At 43.2% G+C, this 23,236-nt stretch overlaps 3 protein-coding genes across 3 annotated transcripts; 1 reads left to right on the top strand and 2 right to left on the bottom strand.

The window, feature by feature from the left end:
• Positions 1–819: 819 nt before the first annotated feature.
• Positions 820–10,334, bottom strand: LOC136426441 (uncharacterized). The gene is made up of 5 exons (XM_066415106.1): positions 10,092–10,334; positions 5,311–7,176; positions 4,790–4,896; positions 4,034–4,194; positions 820–3,659 (listed from the first exon to the last, which is right to left on the bottom strand). Exons 2-5 carry the CDS (start codon positions 6,775–6,777, stop codon positions 820–822), a joined length of 4,575 nt encoding a protein of 1,524 aa, XP_066271203.1. The 5' UTR covers positions 6,778–7,176; positions 10,092–10,334.
• On the top strand, positions 8,146–13,828 carry LOC136427133 (tyrosine-protein kinase receptor Tie-1-like). Its single transcript, XM_066415865.1, has 6 exons — positions 8,146–8,318; positions 11,933–12,003; positions 12,103–12,143; positions 12,371–12,467; positions 12,762–12,861; positions 13,713–13,828. Exons 2-6 carry the CDS (start codon positions 11,960–11,962, stop codon positions 13,794–13,796), a joined length of 366 nt encoding a protein of 121 aa, XP_066271962.1. The 5' UTR covers positions 8,146–8,318; positions 11,933–11,959; the 3' UTR covers positions 13,797–13,828.
• An 861-nt stretch (positions 13,829–14,689) lies between these two features.
• On the bottom strand, positions 14,690–22,066 carry LOC136427131 (uncharacterized). Its single transcript, XM_066415863.1, has 4 exons — positions 21,154–22,066; positions 20,045–20,151; positions 19,372–19,478; positions 14,690–19,121 (listed from the first exon to the last, which is right to left on the bottom strand). The coding sequence occupies exons 1-4, from the start codon at positions 21,862–21,864 to the stop codon at positions 15,457–15,459; spliced, it is 4,590 nt and encodes a 1,529-aa protein (XP_066271960.1). The 5' UTR covers positions 21,865–22,066; the 3' UTR covers positions 14,690–15,456.
• Positions 22,067–23,236: the final 1,170 nt, after the last annotated feature.

Below are 23,236 nucleotides of genomic sequence, written 5' to 3'. Positions count from 1 at the left end.
ATAAACACCAATATCGGACGCGAGTGTAAGTTAGAGGCTGTTAAAAGACGTGGCTGACTAATAAATCAAACAGATGATGATACATCGATATCAAAAAAACGTGCTACAGTTGGTTATACCTCGTTGAAATGTGCTTTATATAGTCAGACAATGATGAAGATGAAAAGGCATCACCTTTTCCTCCCTCATAGTGACCTCTGACCGCTTAATTGTATATATATATACATGTAGACAAACTTGTTAAGGAAGCGCATATGACAAGGTATAAACCTAGGTATTCTTTACATAATCTGTTGTTTATAATACATAACACGGATATAAACATTATACGCACATATTCTATACCGTCAGTTCACATAGATCCGCAATATGCCTTAATTATAGAACCTATCAATCAAACTCACCTCCACATACGCATCTTACACTAACGGATTAAGATATAACAATAGACACTTACAAATATTCTATACTTAAATATTTCTCCACAGTATGCCCTGATTATACGACCTCTAGTAAGTTTAATCACTTAGCTACAAACGTTTTTTTTTTGTTGGACTTCTTTTGCTTTGGCCCGTCTGACCTGTGACCTGTCACGTCATTGTGACGTAGTCAGTTAAGCTAAGCGGTGCCGCATGTCAATTTCGTGTCTCGTTTCTTCGGATATTATTGTTTTATAAGTTTGTGAGATTGTGTAGGGTAATTACCCAGTTACAGAGGTCGTTATGCAGTTTCGATTATTACATTAAACCTCCTACTTGTGGTGACTAATCTTATAATAAGCGGCCTTCTGGTTTTTGATGAGGTCTCTGCGAGCCAAAGTCAGACACTCATTCTATGAGCAATACGAGCCAAAGTCAGCCCTTGAAGTGTTCGTTCAATGTCAGGATGTGCGGTATCCTCGCCATAGATACTCCTACTCATCTTCAAGGACTGTTCAAAATAGCTGACGGCTTTTCTGTAATTACCAAGAATCCAAAAGAAGGCACCCAAGTTGTTAAGTGACTGGGCGATGTCAGGATGTGCAGTGTTCTTACCAAAGATACCCAACCTCATCTGTAGTGACTGTTCATGATAGCTGACGGCTTCTCTGTGATCACCAAGAAACCCAAAGGCGGCACCCAAGTTGTGAAGTGACGACGCGATGTCAGGATGTGCAGTGTCCTTACCATAGATAACCAACCTCATCTGTAGTGACTGTTCGAAATAGCTGACGGCTTTTCTGTAATCACCGATGTGACTCCAGGCGGCACCCAAGTTGTTAAGTGACCCGGCGATGTCAGGATGTGCGGTATTCTTACCATAGATACTCCGCTCCATCTGTAGTGACTGTTCATAATAGCTGACGGCTTTTCTGTGTTCACCAATGTTAATCAAGGCGGTACCCAAGTTGTTAAGTGACGCCGCGATGTCAGGATGCGCGATGTCCTCACCATAGATACTTCGATTCATCAGTAGTGACTGTTCATGATAGCTGATGGCTTTTCTGTGTTCACCAAGAATCCCAAAGGAGGCACCCAAGTTTTTAAGTGACTGGGCGATGTCAGGATGTGCAGTGTTCTTACCATAGATACCCAACCTCATCTGTAGTGACTGTTCATAATAGCTGACGGCCTTTTTGTGATCACCGGTGTGACTCCAGGCGGCACCCAAGTTGTTAAGTGACTGAGCGATGTGAGGATGTGCAGTGTTCTTACCGTAGATACTCCGCCTCATCTGCAGTGACTGTTCAAGATAGCTGACGGCCTTTCTGTGATCACAAAGGTCCCTCCAGGCGCTCCCCAAATTGTTAAGTGACGACGCGATGTCAGGATGCGCGATGTCCTCACCATAGATACTCCTCATCATCTGTAGTGACTGTTCGTAATAGTTGACGGCTTTTCTGTGATCACCAAGCTTAGTCCAGGCGCTACCCAAGTTGGTAAGTGACCTTGCGATGACAGGATGTCCAGTGCTCTCACCATAGATACTTCGCGCCATCTGTAGTGACTGTTCACAATAGCTTACAGCTTTCCTGTAATCACCGAGGTTAATCAAGGCGGTACCCAATCGGTTGAGTGAGTCGGCGATGTAAGGATTTGCCGTGTTCTCGCCATATTTAGAGACATCATTTTGCAGTGCCAATTCCCTGCACAGTTTCACTTTTTCGTACTCACACAGACTTTTATATACGCTTTCTTGTAATCTTGGCGAATTGTCAAACAGTACAGGCGGTGGATGGTTTGCGATAACACCCGGAATAAAGGCCTTTAGTGGTGTTGCTGTATTGTAATACCTCATCAGTTGTTTTGTATTTGATAAGTAAAACACTTTCTGCAGCTTCTCCCCAATATCTGTGTTAGCAGATATAGACGATAATGCTGACATGTTCTCCACCTGCCCGCGGTTGTTCATGTATGTCCGCAGCCTCAGTTCTGCTGAGATGCTGACCAGCACCATCAGGTGATGCGCGTTCTCACTGTTGATGACTCCGTTCATGTTCATCTTCTGAATAGTTTCCCAGATTGTGGTGGGTTGTATACCACGGAGGAGAGCCCAACACGAAACCGCAAGGGTAGAAAATCGATAGATTTCTTTCTTGACATTCAGCAGACTAGATGTTAGGTCTTTGCGTTTAAACATATCAATATTTGTTTCTTCTGTCATTATTTTCAAGGCTTGAAACAAATGTATTGCACCGTAGGTACTTTGTAGATGCTGAGTCCATAGAGTGGAGTACGCATCGACCAAGTCCTGCTCTCCTCTGATCAAACACACATTCCCCAGTATGCTGGCCAGATGGTAGCCTTTCTTAACGTACAAAGTCAGGTCGTCTAGCATAATACGAACCATCTTTTTAGGTGTACGGATAAGTCCACACGTTTTAGCCCTGCCCAGTGGAGTCTTGCACGCATGCGGCATGGCTCCATCGAACGAAAACCCGCGCGGTGTGACAGAGTCGTAGAACCAGTTGTCCAGTGGGTCGTTTGAGGAGAAATCGTTCAGCGACTTAATCGCCATGGCCGGGAGAATGGTTTCTCCCAGGTTGATGACTTTAAGGTGCAGATAATGAGTGAGGTTGCGGAAATACTCGACGTTATTCTCTGTTTCCTCCTCTATCAAGATGGCAAATTCCAGATCAGAGTAGGGAGTTACCAGTCCTGTGGCCTGTGAACCCAGGCCTATCATGGCGTACTTACAGGGAGGGGGACCCATTACCTCCATGCACTCATCTACAAGGCCAGCTATGAACGTCTTTCTATGTTGAACAATAGTTTGAAACAGTGCTATGATTGCTTCCGCTCTTTTCTTCTCCACTTCTCTTATCTTCGGATCATCGTCATCAAGGCTGTAGGGATCTACCTGCTGCTCGATTCTTTTGATCTCATCTTCCACATGCCTCCGACTTTCCGCCAACGTCAATTTGTGTTTCTCTGTGTCGCCGATGTCCACTCCCTGCTCGATCCCCAGCACGTGCTCAACAAACAACCGGCTGATTCTAAGGATCGTTTGTTTGATGCCGTCTCTGTCTTCTGGCCTTGCTCTGACCAGTGCTGCATTACAGAGTGCTGCAGCCTTAGTGAAATCATTTCCGTCTTTCGACTGCTTTCCTCTCTGCAGGTAGACATCGCTTAGGCTGCTCAGGAGTTCCGTCTCTTTCTGGCATTGATCTGTATTTGGATCTGAAAAAAGATTTTGGTTGTAAATCTTACATTTTTATTTGGCTAATTGCAACACACTAGTATAAATCTAAACGGTTCAAACTTATTGCTCTGTACTGTTTTTGCAACCTAACTTTTGTCTGCATTGTACATACATACATATTTCTTACTCTTTGATGAAAAATCTTTTATTTGCCTCTAGTACTTTACAGTTTTAACTTGTTGACGTTTAAGATTTAAGATCTAAAGTGGCGAGAAAGATAATACAGTTCCTTTTTTCAGAAAGCTCTGCAAGAAAACGGCCATACCTCAATGGTATTTGAAAATAGTTTTTAAAGTGTTTTTTTTCGCGCTGATTGATTTCCAAACGCGATGGTGTAGGCAGTTTGACTTACCTTTCACATGAACGGCCTTGAGCGCAGCTGCAAAGTGCTGTTCTGCCGTGTCCAGGTCTCCTGTCTGCAGGGCCCTGCAGCCCTCCTGCAGCTGTTCTGCCGTGTCCATGTCTCCTGTCTGCGGGGCCCTGCAGCCCTCCTGCAGCTGGTCTTTGTAGACTCTGTAGCGTAGAATAATTACATGTTGAATGTTAGTTCTAAAATCTAAATCGTAGATGATGTCGTATATCGGCACTGGAAAGACAGGTTTTCACATTTTCATATTTTTCTTAATGATATGAGTGACTATAATGCAAAAGTGCTGCTCTGCTGAGTTCAGGTCTCCCCTTTGACCTGTCTACAGAGGTTACACAAAGTATTTTATAGGGGGTACCAGTTGATATACCGTTAAGGTTGATATGACCTAATCCAACAGCCCCTGAAATCGAGGAAAATGCAGTATGTATTTGTGCACAGTATTTTATAGTCTCTACATGTTTTCTAACTTTTACTAAATATGCTGCTAGTAAAATGCTGCTATTCTACATCTAGACTAAAAGTTATTGTTTTCTGTGCCTATGATTGTTGTGTGCTTAAAACGCTGTGTCCAAAATCCTTGGAGTTGAATGTTATGAAATATATGGTAAGACTCACACCTTTGCATGTTGACTCTCTTTGTATTCATAACCTCTGTCTTATTCTAACGTCGAGAAAACAAGCAATGAGGTTGCTTAGCGTTACTAAAGACATGAAAACTGCTCGATTGACGTCACTCACCTGGCATTTTCTGATGTACTGAGGGCATGACCTTGAAAAATAGTGGAAGTGACCTTGGTAAGTCCAGTTGGCAGCCCCTTGTTTGTCTTTTTGCGCTTCAGAATCATCTAAAAAGCACCAATTAAAGCAACATTAATGTATGAGTTACAAACTCTTATCGATGATAACAATTGCCTGCACGCGTAATATCTGACAGGCATCCATACAACTAAGTAAACACTGTTTGCACTACTGCACTGTCTCGCCAGGCTTTCGTGAACAACTTACAGGTTTGAAGGTCATCGGTTACCACAAACATGAGCTTCGTTGGTACACTGACGATAACAATGGGAAAAGGCGGACATATATACTACATATTGGAGGTGGCTATCCACGGTCATAAAATGGCGCACAACCGTCGTTTAGAGATATAGTTGGTTATATCTATTTGTAGAGCAATGTTGCATCGGCGTTTTAATCATAGTGAGGTATGTTGATAACGATCTAAACGTGTTACTCATTGTATGAAGCTAGATACTTACCCGTCTCCTTGCTGCCTGCATGTCTCTCCTGACTTTTGCTGCGTGCAGTAAGCGATGTGTGAGGACGGTTTTCCCATGTGGATCGTCACATCGCTCCAGGGCTGTGCTGTACAGGGCTGTAGCCTTGGTCAAGTGTCCGGGCTCCTTTAAGACTCTCCCTCTCTTAAGGTTCACGTCTCCGAGACTTTTCATAGCCTCTACTTCTAACGGATTGTTCCTTTCCGCTATTCCTTGTACAAGAATCTTCGTGTAGCCATTAAAGATGGTGTCCATATGGCCACCGCTATAGCTAGCCCGTGTCTTCTCCAAGTCTTGAAAGATCTCTGCCGTCCTTACAGCAGAGGTAATTGTTGTGCCGCTGGTTGAGCCAACAAATTTCTGCGTGAGTCTCTCGGCGAGTTTGACCCTATGTTGGAGAGACTCCCCTTCCCCCGGGTCCCCACACCGGAGCAGTGCGGCCCTGTACAGGTTCAGGCCCCGCTCCAAGTTCCGTGAAGCTTCGGTCTTGTAGAGTCGTCCCTTCTCCACGTTCAAGTCTCCCAGGCTCTTCAGTACCTCCACTTCCTGTAGCCTGTCCATATCAGACATGGCGGCCAGAAGGGCGCGGCCGTACCCCGTCTCGGCCAGGTCATACCTGTTAGCCGTCACAAACCTCCGGCATTGCACGTCTACAGGGAGAAGTGTCCCCGCAACACGCATGTTCGACATGGTGGTCAGGCTGGTAATGTTCCTCGATACTATTAAGCTAGTACTTACCCGCCTTCTTACTTCCTGCATGTCTCTCCGGACTTTAGCTGCGTGCAGTAAGCGATGTGTGATGACGGTTTTCCCATGTGGATCGTCACATCGCTCCAGGGCTGTGCTGTATAGGGCTGTAGCCTTAGTCAAGTGTCTGGGCTCCTTGAAGTCTCTTCCTCTCTTAAGGTTCACGTCTCCGAGACTTTTCATGGCCTCCACTTCTAACAGATTATTCCTATCCGCTATTCCTTCTACAAGAATCTTCGTGTAGCCATTAAAGATTGTGTCCATATGGCCACCGTTAGCCCGTTTCTTATCCAAGTCTTGAAAGATTTCTGCCGTCCTTGCAACAGAGATAACCGTTGTGCTGCTGGTTGAGCCAGCTATTGGCGTTTTCTGCCTGAGTTTCTCGGCGAGTTTGACCCTATGCTGGAGAGACTCCCCTTCCCCCGGGTCCTCACACCGGAGCAGTGCGGCCCTGTACAGGTTCAGGCCCCGCTCCGAGTTCCGTGAAGCTTCGGTCTTGTCGAGTCTTCCTTTCTCCACGTTCAAGTCTCCCAGGCTCTTCAGTACCTCCACTTCCTGTAGCCTGTCCATATCAGACATGGCGGCCAGAAGGGCGCGGCCGTACCCCGTCTCGGCCAGGTCATACCTGTTAGCCGTAACAAACCTCCGGCATTGCACGTCTACAGGGAGAAGTGTCCCCGCAACACGCAGCATGTTCGACATGGTGATCAGGCTGGTAATGATGTCCAGATAACAGAACACTAACGATGTCTAGAAACGACTTTCCGTCACCACGTAGGCAGAAGTATCGGCTGGGAGAATAGCAGGTGACGTAACGCTTTGATATGTCAGTCGATTGGACTTTGGAAGTTCACTTGCCTTACGTGTAAACACTCGCAATTTACTCAACGATAAAGAGTTTATTCAGTGGGAAGACGCTTCTTTGATGCATACAAAGTTTATCGTTTTCAGTGTTGTCACATGTTGTGCGTTGTTGCCACGCTTACAGGAAGGACACTCCTCTTTAAGCTTTACAGTGACACCTTTTCTCAGCTCACCTGGCCTCTCTTTGCCCTGCAAACTGACTTTCCTCAAGTACCCGGTGATGCTACTTGCTTGTAACTGAAAGAAAGGAGTAGATTCATCATGGAGATAAAATGTAAAAATCTAATTTCCGGTGTCTTTTTTCAAGTGGACATTGATTTTCTGTTTGCCTGAAGACAGAAACGGTTAACTTTTATAAAGGTTCCAACATAATTTTGCCATTCTTTAATATAACATTGGTCTGAACACAATTATTCTGTAGGTTCAATCTGCATAGTTTATTCTAAAGACTGCATGGTTCACTGTAGCCCGGTTCACTGACTTTGAAGACGCCAGTTAAATCCCCTGTCACACTTGTGCGTATACCCGTTGCGTGTGAGTTGCGCATTGGCATTTTTTCCACACGCCGCCGTGCGCCCAAGACGCATCTCACAAGTATCTCAATCGATTTGTGTAAGTTTTATGCACGCCGGCATACGCACAATACGGCCTAGTAGGCATGATAGTTTAGGGTATGAACGAAATTACGCTTATACCATAGTCATGCGTTGTAAATATTTTTTCGATTATTTTGATGTATGTGTGAGGTACATCTAACATATGAATAATGTAATGTGAGCGACTTCGTAAAAATAATCGTAGATTTCCACAACTTTGTGCATACGGCTGCGTACTTAATTTTGTCCATACGCAACTCACATGCAACGGGTATACGCTCAAGTGTGACAGGGCCTTAATGCCTTGCTGAATGCGTATTGCGCAATGTTGTTGAGGAGTGTTTTCCTATATTCAGCATGAACTTTGTAACAGTAACAGTCTAGCGTGGATATGATGCAATCGAATAGGCGTATGTTGTAACCGCCATGTGACTATTTAATCCTACACTGATATATCAGAAGTGTAGAACAAACATGACGTATCAGTAATGTGCCAGATCTGATTGGACCAAATAGACACGTGACCATAGTCCAACGTCGTCCGGTCACGCGCTCGTCAGGCGGCAAATATCACACGTCATGTTCACCTTTGGCCTCCGCTTGTTGTTTTTAGCGTCTGTCATAAAATATCGTAGCACACGTTTGTCTCTCTCTGTCCCGGAAAAGGTGCTTCAAACAACTACAAATAAACTTCTGATATGATTTCGTTTTTTCGACTCCATCCGTTGTTCAAGTTTCTGAGCTGCACACAGTTGACGGCACGTATTGGTACACCTAAGAAACGTACAGTTTTGCATGATAGATAAAATAGCTACATAGTTATAGATTGAAGGAACGTTATTATTGCGCAATAAGGCATAGATGCCACGGTACCAGGCCACAGATTGGTCCGAAAAACTCTTGATGCTTCATAAAAAGTATGACCTTACCATTACTAAATCGTCCTTAGCCTTGAAAAAACACTTTTATACATTTATGTTTTATAAAACTTATGAGGCCACAATTACTTAATCGTCATTAGTCTTGAAAAACATATTTGAGGGACCTTCCGATTCGTCATAGAAACCCCCTGCCTTGCGTATATCTATTAAGTGACGCAGAGGCTTGAGACACCGAGACTATAGTCCAAAGTCGCCCGGTCACGCGCTCGTCAGGCGGTAAATATCACACGTCATGTTTACCTTTGACCTCCACTTGTTGTTTTCATCGTCTCTTATAAAATATCGTAGCACAAGTTTGTCTGTCTGTGTACCGTAAGAGACGCTGGAAACAGCAACAAGAAAACTTCTGATAACATTTCGTTCTTTCGACTCCGTCTGTTGTTGATGAAATTCCAGCTTCTGAACTGCATAAGATGACCATAACGTACACTTTTGATAGATAAAATAGCTACATAGTTATTGATTGAAGGAACGTTATGATTGAACACTGTGTCCACGGTACCAGAGTACAGATTGGTAATAAACAAAAACACTATTATACACGCTTTATGTTTCCTAAAACTTATAAGCCTGCAATTATTTTCAATCGTCCTTTGCCTTGAAAAACATATTTGTGGGGACCTTCCGATTCGTCACGGAAACCCCCTCCCCTGTGCCCTGGGTATATTTACCGAATGACTATAGTCCAACGTCGTCCGGTCACGCGCTGGTGGTAAATATCACACGTCATGTTTACCTTTGACCTCCAATTGTTGTTTTCAGCGTCTGTTATGAAAATCGTAACACAAAATTGTTTCTCCCTGTCTAGCTCGGAAAAAGCGCTTCAAACAACAACAACAGCAAAACCTGAGATATGATTTCGTTATTTTGACTTCTGCCTTCGTAAATGAACAGTTTTCTGATCAGTATACACTGTAATTAGTTGGGTGACGTCACGTATGGATCCGCCTTAGCTGTACTTTGATCATTCAAAGTAAAATAGTTACATACAGATTGAGCTAACGTATGTATTAGGTACTTCAGACGCGATGGTACCAAACAACAACTTGGGCTCAATACATTTTACATAATTATATACATGTTCATCAAAAGACATGGCGAGCTTATAATGATTGAATCGCTGGAAATACATTGGGGGATTTTTCCGATTCATCATAAAATTCTTATGGCTTGGAGATTTAATGTACCACGTGAAGTGCAGGTTGTTGACAAAATAAGTCCATCTCAGATCAAACGCACCATCACGCCTTGAAATGGCTTATTCTACCTTTGACCCTGTCAACAAAACTGTTACAGAAAACTTATTTTTGTTCCGGCGACCTATGACGCCCTAAATAAACTACTCTTTGTTAGGAGAGTGACACGATTTTGACCTATTTGCTTTCCAAATTTCGCCTGTAGACTAATATAGCTAACGTCATCTTAACGCCAGATCGTCCAATGCTGCCATTTGACACACAATTTATCTCAGTGGTAGAGTTAAGGTCTTGCTGAGTACGTTAATGCCGGGCGTACTACCATTTCTAGTTGTTGGACTTTGCCTTGTACTTAAGCCCTGCTGTTGCCACTGTTTTGAGAAAGTTGCTACGTTCAGCAAACCGACAGCCGTCCTCACCTGTTAAGTCTTGCCAGTGCTGTGTTGTCCTCGTCACCGATAAGCGACTTTTTTTCATGAGACCGTAGGTTTCGTCTTCCGGCTGGAAGGTGGAGAATACCGGTCCCGCTCACCTGCTGGCACCTGCGGCATAGGGAAGTCCCCAGGTGCGCTGGCACCTTTGTACCGCGCGGGGGCGTCTGGGAAGGGGGGTTCCCATGAACTGTATTTGTGCTGTGACTTTTGGAAATGACTGGTGACGTTTTCCTTCCAATGTTTCAAATTCTTATGGGTCTAAATGTTGGAATAAACTTTGCTTCTATTGCAGAAAAACTGGAAACATTCGATGGTTTTATACACTCAGTACAAAAAGTTTTGAAACTTAACTTTGGTCAATTGTATCTCCGTTGTTTCTTGATCAATTTCAGTGATTTTTGTATCATTGAAAAGCTTGTGTGATTTTCTTTCCCATGATACCAAACTTATTATGATTGTAAATTAATGGAACGAACACCAGACCTGCTTATGCGAGCGGGTCACATAAAAAAGTGCCCATAGTGTTTATTTGTATTTGTATATTTTCTTGAATAGATTTTTTTTTAAAGAGAAAAAAAGTGCCCAGATTACCCTAATAACGCTCAATTCTGTATTTTTTCTTCTGCTGGTATCACGTGGCTTGTGTACGAGGGTAATATGAAACTTGAATCAACAAAAAATATTAATATGAAAGCCAAGGTTAGTCTTCATCCAAACCAAAACAAAATGCGTAAAGGAGCCTCAGTTATGATGAAGGTGGCTTAATACTGAGTACACACGCCATGCGCTGTCACCACAGCCCGGCACATCCTCCTCATGCTTGTCACCAGTTTTGTTACACGGTCCCTGGCTATTCTTCCACAAGGAGTCGTCGCAGGTCGACCAGTGTTGTTTTGTTGATCATTCTCGCATGAATAGCTCGCCCAGGCTGATCAGTGGTCACAGAGTCTGAGACTGTGTTCAATTGTTGTTGAGATCTGGGCTGCAGGAGGGCCATTCTATCCTCTATATTCTTGCATGCTGGAGGTGATCTCAAATTACTCTCATTCGGTATGGACGTGCACCATCATCTTGCAGATCTTGCATATTGCAGAGATCTTGGAAATGTGACTTGATTGAGAAAGGTGTCTCTATGTCTTGACACATCGAGGTTGCTTAGGATGATTAGCCTGGTTTTTCCTCTGGCAGTTAACGTTGTACTGCCCACACCATGACACTGACTCCAACAAAATAATCAGTCAGTCTATCTGTGCAACAGTAAGCGTAGGGTTCTCCTCGTTGCCCACACTTTCATTTACCCATCCAACAGTCTAAATAAATCTACTCTTATCTGTAGCTGTGAACATAATATAACATTCCTCCACACACTGTTCCGTTCACGATGTGGACAACACCACCACAAATGGGTTTGGCGCTGCGCTGAGTGTTTGACACTAGCATGGAAATTTGGGCACTTTTTTTCTACAACGTAACCCACTCGCGTAAGCAGGCCTGGTGCTCGCTCCATGAGATTGCAATTATAATGAGTTTGGGTATCATAGGAAAGAAAATTATACAGGCTTTCCAACGATATATAATGCATTGAAATTGATTAAGAAACAACGGAAATATGATCAACCAAAGTAAAGTTTCCAAACTTTTTGTGCGTAGTTAAGATATAGATATATAGATATATAGATATATAGATATAGATATATATATATCATTTGCCCACCAAAATTGTACATGTCATAACTGAGGAAATCATGATTCATGACAAATCGACATTACATATCAAGACTCCTATTGTAGCTAATATTTGCCACATCATTTCCTTCCAACTACAGAAAGCCGTCCCATTCCGATCGACCGCCATGAAGGCTCTGAGGACGAAAACCTACACCACAGAAAGTGACGTGTATGTTTGCTACATTTTATACAATAATGAGGTTTTAAAAGATCGTATCATTTAGCGAAATCTTCAAATTAAAATACAAAACGTGTGTTGTTCTGGCAGGTGGTCCTTTGGTATCCTTTTTTGGGAGATCGTGACCCTGGGTAAGTAACGTAAGTTCTACACTATGCACGACAAAAAAGGAAACTACTATCCTTTTTACATCGTAAATACGGTGTTGTTGAAGTAACAAAAACAAACGCTCGTAGGAGTTTCACGTATCACATACACCTAAAGAACCAGAAATTTTACTTGACTGAAATGAAATCATGTGTTTTCCTAATGTGAAGTACAACAATCCTACAGGATAACATTGTGCCATGTTATCTAGGAGGCACGCCCTACAGTGGGATGAAGTGGAGACTCTTGATGAGAAGGCTGCATGAAGGATACCGGCTGCCCAAACCCAGGAACTGCGAGGATGCCCTGTACGGTTATGTATTGCTTCTATGTTTATGCCACATGTACACGGAAAGGCTATCGATTCAATCTAGAATATTTTTTGGGTCTGCTTTGAAAAAGCAAGCCATCTCAATGTATTTACCTTTTTTAAAACTCCGAATGCAGTTAAATGTAAAATACCAAGTACCTACTTACTTGGGCCTATCTCCCATCCTTGGGCACAGGCCACAAACTAGGTGCTCCCATGAAAATACCAAGTAGGTCGACTGAAATATGAAGTAAGTCAATCAAAGGCAAAACACGGCTGTTTTCTCCGCCAGGTACCACACGATGAAGAGTTGCTGGGAACTGCTGCCCACGGACCGACCGACATTCTCGGACCTGGTGAAGGAACTCACGGGCATGGTGGCCGACATGACTGTAAGTACAGCGGGATATCGTGAGTGACGTTTGACGCTGATGTTTTCATTCCCATCCTCTCAACATGTACGGATGAAACCATTAAATGAAAATAACCAATGTGCATGAAAGCGTATATTTAAAGTCCCTTCTAAAAGATCGCGTATGCGCCACTATCATTGCTACCGACAGATACTCCTTTACTTTGGCATCCAATCTGTTTTCAACTTACAAAAGCGTTGATTTAAAACGGTGAAGGTATAACATACTGCACTGATGAATTACACAATATAGGTGCTATATCTAGACCAGCCCTTTCTTGTGGGCAATACTGGCCGACTCCACTTCCTATCGCAGCTCGGAGTTGCTGCTGCAGTGCCTAGAATGTGGTTTGAAACATGACGGAGTTTATTTACCCCTGACCATGGTTCATGACACGAGTAGAAGTTTTTTGTGATCAATAAGGCCTCTTTGATTCAATGTGTGTATGTATTGTCCTCTCTGCCTGTCGTCTTCCTTGGCTCGGTCCTAGTGTCTGTCTCAAAAATGCAGCAGCGACACCTAGCTGAAGTGCGAAGTGGAAGTAATCAGTATTGCCCCTAAGGAAGGTAACAGACGATGACCAAAGACGGCTGGGTAAAAAAACACACACTTGGCTGTGTACAACAAACTTTGTTATCCAAAGTGAAGAAACTATTCAATATTACTGGACTTGTATAGTGTGTTCAATGAATATGTGAACAAGAAAGTGGTGTCATCTGACAACAAACATGCGAATTATGCCCTTTGATGTGATTTTCCGACATAAATGCTGAATTAGTCTCATTACTTCATCACAGCTAATGAAGATGGTGATTGTTTATGTTTTTCAGACTTACATCAACATTGATGATGACTATGAGTACGAGGTGCTTGATTCTGGTGATGAAGATGATGATGATGATTTTGCGATGTAGTAACAGGGACCTGACCTTGATATGAACACGTTAAACATCTTTCTGAATAGTTCTTTTATTCACAACCAAGTATTTACATGAGCCAACGTTTCGAAGCTAGGTATTACTGCTATTAGTTGAACATCTTTATGCCTAAAGCGACAATTTCTGCTATATTGCAGAATTACTTATGATTACAATTTCTTGTACTACGTTTATGTATATTTTAGTATAGAGGTTGCAGTTTGATAGAATAAGCCTTTCTACCTGCAGGAATAATAATCGGAGTTTTGCTAACGTAAACCTAGTTAGTTACTATAACATAGCAACAATAGACAATAATGCATGTCTGTTAGCTTCTATTTGCCCCACCATGTCTTGTCAAGTACATGGGACTTGCATTATCCTTATTTGTATATCTGCGACTTGGAATGCATTTAAGATCGAAGTTCTAAAGTATGGCCGGTATACGCGGTAATATGCTGAAGGTGTTATATTATCACGTTAGGATTGACGTCAAATTACTCGGTAATCGTAACTTATAGCCGTGGAAAAATTTTCTTTCAATTTCATGGACAACCTGTCGATTGTACAGTTTGTGGTCCAAATATGCTTATTCTATATGAATGTGTTTAATCATATAACAAGGTTGGAGCAAGCTATAGGGACACTTTATTCACAGTTACAAACAATAGATCATAGACTCAGTGTTTGAATATTGTATAAACAGACACCAGTTCCTGTAGCAATAATCATAATGTATCGTTTAACAATAGATCATGAGTTCAGTGTTCAACAACTTAAGTATGTATTAACAGGCACAAATTCCTGTAGCCTTATGATACATCATTGTGCATGCAAAAAGTGACTCACGATATCAAGCATTAAAAGCACATTCACACATGATGAAAAACTTTACAGATATATATAGTTTTATATAGATATAGATATCTGAGTAAATAACATAAACACAGGAGACCTATACCTGACGCCAGTTTAAGTTAGAGGCTGTTAAAAGACTAAATCAAGACAGATTATGATATTTCGATATCAAAAAATGTGCTATAGTTGTACCTCGTTAAAATGTGCTTTAGATAGCCAGACAATGATGAAGTTGAAAAGGCATTACCCTTTCCTCTCTCTGATCGCTTAATTGAACATATGTAGACAAACTTGTTAAGAAACAGAATATGACATGGCATAAACCTACTAGAGGTATTCTTTACATAATCTGTTTTTTATAATACAAAACACGGATATAAACATTATACGCACATATTCTATACCGTCAGTTTACATAGATCCCCAATATGCCTCAATTAAAGAACCTATCAATCAAACTCACCTCCACATACACATCTTACACTAACGGATTAAGATATAACAATCGACACTTACAAATATTCAATACTTACATATTTCTCCACAGTATGCCTTGATTATACGACCTCTAGTAAGTTTTATCACTTAGCTACAAACGTTGTTTTGTTGGTGTTCTTTTGTTTTGGCCCGTCTGACCTGTGACCTGTCATTGTGACGTAGTCAGTTAGGCAAAGCGGTGCCGCATGTCAATTTCGTGTCTCGTTTCTTCGGATATTGTTTTGTAAGTTTGTGAGATTTTGTAGGGTAATTATCCAGTTACAGGGGTCGTTATACAGTTTCGATTATCACATTAAATCTTCTACTTGTGGTGACTATTCTTATGATAAGCGGCCTTCTGGTTTTTGATAAGGTCTCTACGAGCCAAAGTCAGCCCTTTAAGTGTTCGTTCAATGTCAGGATGTGCGGTATCCTCGCCATAGATAATCCTACTCATGTTCAAGGACTGTTCAAAATAGCTGACGGCTTTTCTGTAATTACCAAGAATCCCAAAGGAGGCACCCAAGTTGTTAAGTGACCCGGCGATGTCAGGATGTGCAGTGTTCTTACCATAGATACTCCGCCTCATCTCTAGTGACTGTTCATGATAGCTGATGGCCTTTCCGTGATCACCAAGGCCACTCCAGGTGGCACCCAAGTTGTTAAGTGACGATGTGATGTCAGGATGTGCAGTGTTCTTACCAAAGATACCCAACCTCATTTGTAGTGACTGTTCATGATAGCTGACGGCCTTTCTGTGATCACCGATGTGACTCCAGGCGTTACCCAGGTTGTTCAGTGACGACGCGATGTGAGGATGTGCGGTGTTCTTACCATAGATACTCCGCCTCATCTGTAGTGATTGTTCAAAATAGCTGACGGCCTTTCTGTAATCACCGAGGTTCCTCCAGCCGTCACCCAAGTTGTTAAGTGACGCCGCGATGTCAGGATGTTCAGTGTTCTCACCATAGATACTCCGCATCATCTGTAGTGACTGTTCATAATAGCTGACGGCTTTTCTGTAATTACCAAGAATCCAAAAGGAGGCACCCAGGTTGTGAAGTGACTGAGCGATGTCAGGATGTGCAGTGTTCTTACCATAGATACTCCGCATCATCTCTAGTGACTGTTCAAAATAGCTTACGGCCTTTCTGTGATCACCAAGGTCCCTCCAGGTGGCACCCAAGTTGTTTAGTGCCGACGCGATGTCAGAATGTGCAGTGTTCTTACCATAGATACTTTGCATCATCTCTAGTGACTGTTCAAAATAGCTGACAGCCTTTCTGTGATCACCGACCTTCCTCCAGCCGCCACCTAAGTTGTTAAGTGATTGAGCGATGTGAGGATGTGCAGTGTTCTTACCATAGATGCTCCGCTCCATCTGTAGTGATTGTTCATGATAACTGACGGCCTTTCTGTGATCACCGAGGTCCCTCCAGGCGGCACCCAAGTTGTTAAGAGACGCCGCGATGTCAGTATGTGCAGTGTCCTCCCCATAGATACTCCGACTCATCTGTAGTGACTGTTCGTAACAGCTGATGGCCTTTTTGATATCACCAAGTTTCTCCCAGCCGGTACCCAGGTTGTTGAGTAACTGGGCGATGTCAGGATGTGCGGTGTTCTTACCATGGATACTCCGCCTCATCTGAAGTGACTGTTCATGATAGCTGACGGCCTTTCTGTGGTTACCAAGGTTACCCAGGACGTTACCCAAGTTGTTAAGAGACCCCGCGATGCGAGGATGCACAGTGTCCTCCCCATAGATAATCCGACTCATCTGTAGTGACTGTTCGTAATAGCTGACCGCCTTACTGTAATCACCAAGGTCACTCCAGGCGTTACCCAAGTTGCTGAGTAATTGGGCTACATCAGGGTGTGCGGTGTCTACACCATACTTATCCTGCATCATCTGAAGTGCCTGTTCATGATAACTGACAGCCTTTCTGTTTTCACCAAGATCACGCCAGGCGGTGCCCAAGTTGGCAAGAGACCCGGCGATGTCAGGATTTGCGGTGTCCACACCATGCATTTTCCACTTCATCCGTAGTGACTGTTCAAAATAGCTGACGGCTTTTCTGTGATCACCAAGGTCACTCCAGGCGATACCTAAGTTGTTAAGAGACGACGCGATGTCAGGATGTACAGTGTTCTTACCATAGATACTCCGACTCATCTGTAGTGACTGTTCAAAATAGCTGACGGCCTTCCTATAATCTCCACAGTTACTCCAGGCGATACCTAAGTTGTTAAGTGGCGACGCGATGTCAGGATGTGCAGTGTCCTCGCCATAGATACTCCGCATCATCTGTAGTGACTGTTCAAAATAACGGACAGCTTTCCTGTGATCACCAAGGTTAATCAAGGCGGTACCTAAGTTGTTAAGTGACACAGTGATGTCAGGATGTGCAGTGTTCTCGCCATATTTAGAGAGATCATTTTGAAGTGCCAATTCCCTGCACAGTTTCGCTTTTTCGTACTCACACAGACTTTCATATACGCTTTCTTGTAATCTTGGTGAATTGTCAAACAGTACTGGCTGTGGCAGGTTTGTGATGACTTCTGGAATGAAGACCTTTAGTGGTGTTGCTGTATTGTAATACCTCATCAGTTGTTTTGTATTTGATAAATAAAACACTTTCTTCAACTTCTCCACAATATCTGTATTAGTGGACATAGACGATAAGGCTGACATGTTCTCCACCTGCCCACGGTTGTTCATGTACGTCCGCAGCCTCAGTTCTGCTGAGATGCTGACCAGCACCGTCAAGTGATGCGCGTTCTCACTCGTGACGATTTTGTTCATGTGCATCTTCTGAATAGTCTCCCAGATTGTTGTAGGTTGTATACCACAGAGTAGTGCCCAACACGACACAACAAGGGTAGAAAATCGATAGATTTCCTTCTTGACGTTCAGCAGATTAGATGTTAGGTTTTGGGGTTTAAACATCTCAGTGTTTGTTTCTTCTGCAATAATGCTCTCTGCTTGTAACATAGATATTGCTCCATCACTACTTCGGAGTTCCTGAGTCCATAAAGTGGAGTACTCATCGACCAAGTCCTGCTCTCCTGTGATCAAACATACGTTCCCCAATATGCTGGCCAGATGGTAGCCTTTCTTTATATAAAGCAGCAGGTCTTTCTTTAAGATGTTTGTCATCTCGCTCGGTGTGTGAATAAGTTCGCTAGTTTTACCCCTGCCCAGTGGAGTCTTGCATGCATGCGGCATGGCTCCATCGAACGCAAACCCGCGCGGTGTGACAGAGTCGTAGAACCAGCTGTCCAGTGGGTCTTCTGAGGAGAAATTGTTGAGCGACTTTATTGCCATGGACGGAAGAATGGTTTCTCCCAGGTTGATGACTTTGAGATGCAGATAGTGAGTGAGGTTGCGGAAATACTCAACATTATTATCTTTTTCCTCCTCTATCAAGATGGCGAATTCCAGATCAGAGTACGGGGTTGCTAACCCTGTAGCCTGTGAACCCAGGCCTATAATGACGTACTTACAGGGAAGGGGACCCATTACCTCCATGCACTCATTTGCAAGGCTGGCTATGAACGTTTTTCTCTGCTGAACAATAGTTTGAAACAATGACAAGACTGCCTCCGCTCTTTTCTTCTCCACTTCTCTTATCTTCGGATCATCGTCATCAAGGCTGTAGGGATCTATCTCCTGCTCGATTCTTTTGATCTCATCATCCACATGCCTCCGACTTTCCGTCAAAGTAAATTTGTGTTTCTCTGTGTCGCCGATGTCCATTGCCTGCTCGATCCCCAGCACGTGCTCAACAAACAACCGGCTAATTCTTAGGATCGTTTGTTTGATGCCCTCTCTGTCTTCTGGCCTTGCTCTGACCAGCGCTGCATTACAGAGTGCCGCAGCCTTGGTGAAGTCACTTCCGTCTTTCGACTGCTTTCCTCTCTCCAGGTAGACATCGCTTAACTTGCTCAGGGGTTCCGTCTCTTTCTCGTATTGATCTGTATTTGAATCTGAAAGAGCAGTTTGGGGTCATAAGGTTCGCAATTTCAGTTTTCACTTGACTAAAACTTGCAGCTCTATTGTCTTTTTGGACAACTATCTAATGTCTATCCATCATTTGCCTTCAGTATGTTGTTTCTTTGATTCATGGGAATTTGTGATTAAATGTGTAAAACTTCAGTCAGATTTCAAAATTCTATGTTACAGATTTTGTCGCACTGACGTCTTTCCCATGGCGATATTCTAAGCACGCTGGATTACCTTTCACATGGACGTCCTTGAGCGCAGCTGCAAAATGCTGTTCTGCCGTGTCCAGGTCTCCTGTCTGCAGGGCCCTGCAGCCCTCCTGCAGCTGGTCTGTGTAGGCACTGTAGCGGAGGGATGATTAGATGTTTATGTAATGAATATTTGCACTTAAAAATAAACTAAGTGAAGTTGTATATCGGTATCATAGTGCCAGTACAGCTTTTCATATTTCCCGAATTGTTTTAGTTTATGAGTGACAAACGAAAAGTGCTACTCTGCTGCGTCCAGGTTTTCCCTCAGTACAGCTTCGTCGCCTTTCTGTAGGTGATCTTTGCGATGCCCAGAGATGGTAACAAATTAACGGAATGCGAGTTGTTGAAGCGTTCAGATTGACAGCAGGTTATCCAAGATCCTCCGAAATAGAGGAAAGTATCACAAAGACGTTTGCTACTTTTACAAAATAAAATCATTTTCTGTTGGAACATTCTGCTAGTCTTAGTTATATTAGAAGTTCTTGTCGTTTATTGTATCTTAGATTGGTGTATGTTCTTGGATTTGACTTCAAAGTCCTGAACACTCACACCTTAAAGGGGATCATATTCTGAACTCAACAAGAAAAGGCCGTGAACAAAGAACAAAGGTTTAACGTTACTGGAGACATGAAAGCTATCGGACTGACGTCACTCACCTGGCATTATCTGCACTAATGAGGTCATGACCTTGAGAAATAGTCGGAGTGACCTTGCTTGGTCCAGCTGACTGCCGCTTGTTCGTCGTTTTGCTCTTCATGATCATCTAAAATGTGCCAATTGAAGCAACGTCAACGAGTTCACAAATGCTTATAGAATAACAACTGCCTACAATTTGATCTCACAACAGTTTCAATCAACACATGAATGAACCAGATGCACAACAACACCCCACCCATTTATACGCATCGCCGCCCTTATAGCCATACATTAACAACTTACGGAGCAGAAGGTCAAATTAGGTTACTACATGTCTCGGTCCCTAAAAAGTGCGAAAAGGAACGAAATGGAGCGAAATGGAACGAACTAATTCAACTAAAACATTATGTAACATTATGAAATGAAATACCATTAGATACCGGAATATATCACATGGTGTTTACCAACGATCTGCAAATGAGCTACAGACATGATACATGAGCTTTGTTAATACACAGCTGACGATAACAAAGGGAAAGGGCAGACCAACATGCTACGTTTAGAGGTGAATCTGAGTGACCTTGCCCCAGGAGACATCTTCTATTGAAACATCACGAGCATCTCAAGCACTTTTCGAACACGAACTCTCAAAGTTTAAATCCACAGCCTCTTAGCTTATGCTGCTAACAAATATACAGCCATAGGAAACCGCCAGAAGGCCAATTCTTTAACTTCTATCTGCTCCCTGTAATTACCAAAAATCATGAACATCCATCCCCAGTTTCCCGAGTTATCCTGTCTGCACTCCACCATAGCCAAATATAGCCTTCTGGCGAAGATCATTAACACATGAATGAACACTTGAACAACAGCAACACCCGTCCCATTGACACGCATCGCCGCGCTCAGTCATACAGCCCTGTCTTACCACACATACATGGACGGTTTGAAATTTACAACATACAGGTTAGAAGTTCGTCTGTTACTACAAACCTGAGCTATGTTAGTACACAGGTGATAGAAAATGGTACCCCATTAATATACTACATAGTGGGGGTGAAGATTTAGCGTCATAAAATCACAGTAGTAGGTTATACCTGTAAATGCGCATACAAAGGCACACACTTACCCGTCTCCTTACTTCCTGCATGTCTCTCCTGACTTTTGCTGCGTGCAGTAAGCGATGTGTGAGGACGGCTTTCCCATGTGGATCGTCACATCGCTCCAGGGCTGTGCTGTACAGGGCTGTAGCCTTGGCTAAGTGTCCGGGCTCCTTTAAGTCTCTTCCTCTCTTAAGGTTCACGTCTCCGAGACTTTTCATAGCCTCTACTTCTAACAGATTATTCCTATCCGCTATTCCTTCTACAAGAATCTTGGCGTAGCCATCTAAGATGGAGTCCATATGTCCACCCTTAGCCCATTTCTTATCCAAGTCTTGAAAGATTTCTGCCGTCCTTACAACAGAGTAAACCTTTGTGTCACTGATTGAACCAGCTATTGGCGTTGTCTTCCTGAGCTTCTCGGCGAGTTTGACCCTATGTTGGAGAGACTCCCCTTCCCCCGGGTCCTCACACCGGAGCAGTGCGGCCCTGTACAGGTTCAGGCCCCGCCCCAAGTTCCGTGAAGCTTCGGTCCTGTCGAGTCTTCCTTTCTCCAGGTTCAAGTCTCCCAGGCTCTTCAGTACCTCCACTTCCTGTAGCCTGTCCATATCAGACATGGCGGCCAGAAGGGCGCGGCCGTATCCCGTCTCGGCCAGGTCATACCTGTTAGCCGTAACAAACCTCCGGCATTGCACGTCTACAGGGAGAAGTGTCCCCGCAACACGCAGCATGTTCGACATGGTGGTCAGGCTGGTAATGATGTCCAGATAACAGAACACTAACGATGTCTAGAAACGAATTCTAGTCGCCACGTAAAAGAATACATTATAAAAGCGGAAGTGTCGGCTGGGGGAATACCAGTTGTGGTGATGACGTAATGCTCCCGTATTCTCTATTGAACTTTGAACTCCCGGCGGAATATTAGAAGCAGTTAATAACATCTCAGACTCAAACTCATTTACAGAATTTCAAATGTACAGTTTCTATCGGAGATTTGTCATTCATATTAGTGTTGCACAAGACTTCAGATCCATACAATAATATCGGTACAATAATTGATAACATTTCAATGTTTTGCTTCGATCCCATCGTCTTAACTGCAGTTTCCTGGATGACGATAGGTGGCGTACCTGAACAGTACACTATTGTAGTGTGGGCCAGCTGAGGTTCAAAATCAGACACAAGATACCTTAATTATCTTCGCCGAGTACTATAGTACTCGGGGTAGATTATGTTTTCGGTTGAGCCAGCTGTTTGGTGGGTCTGTATGTATGTCAAGAGCATAAATCAAGAAACCTTTGATGAATCTTTATCATTTTTGGTAGGTGTGTAGTGGTTGTGCAAAGGAAGGTCAAGTTCAAAAATGGTTTACCTTGCGTTTTTGAACAGTACTGCAGCGGACTTTTAATTTTTGTGCGTTTGTATGTAGGCGAAAAAAGTGACGGAAACGTTGATGGATCTTCATGATTTTTTGCAGGTGTGTAGATGTTGTGGAAACAGAGATCAAGTTCAAAAATGATTCTCCTGGCATTTTCCGTCGGTACTGCAGCGGGCTTTGTGTGGATGTGTAATTCTTGTGGACAACATAACTCAAGAAGCTGTTGATGGATCTGTATGATATTTAGTGGATGGGTAGGGTTTACGGAAAGGAAGGTCAAGTTCGATAATGGGCCTTCTAGCGAGTACCTAAGGTACTGCAGCGGAGCTTCAAAATTCAGTGGCATATTTTCTGAAAGTGCTATGGTCATGATATTTGTGTGGTAGATAGTTCATGCCACAAGAAGTAAGTTCTGTAAGTTTGGGCCCCCTAGCGGCTTCTTTAGAACTGCAGTGGGTGTTTTTGGGCACGTATTACTTGAGAAGGGGTGAAGAGATTGTCGTGAAGTTTTGTATGTGGAGAGCTCAGATGGTGCTTTACACAATCGATGTCTTATTATAGAAAACAGGAGCTAATCTGCATAATTAGTAAGGATAATTGTAAATCTATTACATTCCATAATGGGGCGTGTGACAGTGTTCCCGAAACAGGACAGCAGAAGGCCTTGCCTAGAAGTGTAATTAAACAGATGGTGTACATAAATAAACAAATGACGCAGTCTCACTACAATTCAA

This window comes from Branchiostoma lanceolatum, chromosome 2 (assembly GCF_035083965.1).
Source record: "Branchiostoma lanceolatum isolate klBraLanc5 chromosome 2, klBraLanc5.hap2, whole genome shotgun sequence".
In the NCBI taxonomy this organism is placed as follows: domain Eukaryota; kingdom Metazoa; phylum Chordata; class Leptocardii; order Amphioxiformes; family Branchiostomatidae; genus Branchiostoma; species Branchiostoma lanceolatum.
The sequence above is the reverse complement of the archived record's forward strand: the minus strand, read 5'-3'. Positions and strand labels throughout refer to the sequence as shown.

Coding starts and splice junctions, on each gene's coding strand:
- LOC136426441 (XM_066415106.1), bottom strand. CDS start 6,777: ATGTCGAACATGCTGCGTGTTGCGGGGACACTTCTCCCTGTAGACGTG. Junction 4,897..5,310: donor TGCAGGCAGCAAGGAGACGG/GTAAGTATCTAG, acceptor GGTGCTTTTTAG/ATGATTCTGAAGCGCAAAAA. Junction 4,195..4,789: donor AGTACATCAGAAAATGCCAG/GTGAGTGACGTC, acceptor TCTACGCTACAG/AGTCTACAAAGACCAGCTGC.
- LOC136427133 (XM_066415865.1), top strand. CDS start 11,960: ATGAAGGCTCTGAGGACGAAAACCTACACCACAGAAAGTGACGT. Junction 12,004..12,102: donor TACACCACAGAAAGTGACGT/GTATGTTTGCTA, acceptor TTGTTCTGGCAG/GTGGTCCTTTGGTATCCTTT. Junction 12,862..13,712: donor GCATGGTGGCCGACATGACT/GTAAGTACAGCG, acceptor TATGTTTTTCAG/ACTTACATCAACATTGATGA.
- LOC136427131 (XM_066415863.1), bottom strand. CDS start 21,864: ATGTCGAACATGCTGCGTGTTGCGGGGACACTTCTCCCTGTAGACGTG. Junction 19,479..20,044: donor ATTAGTGCAGATAATGCCAG/GTGAGTGACGTC, acceptor CCTCCGCTACAG/TGCCTACACAGACCAGCTGC. Junction 19,122..19,371: donor CAAGGACGTCCATGTGAAAG/GTAATCCAGCGT, acceptor CTGCTCTTTCAG/ATTCAAATACAGATCAATAC.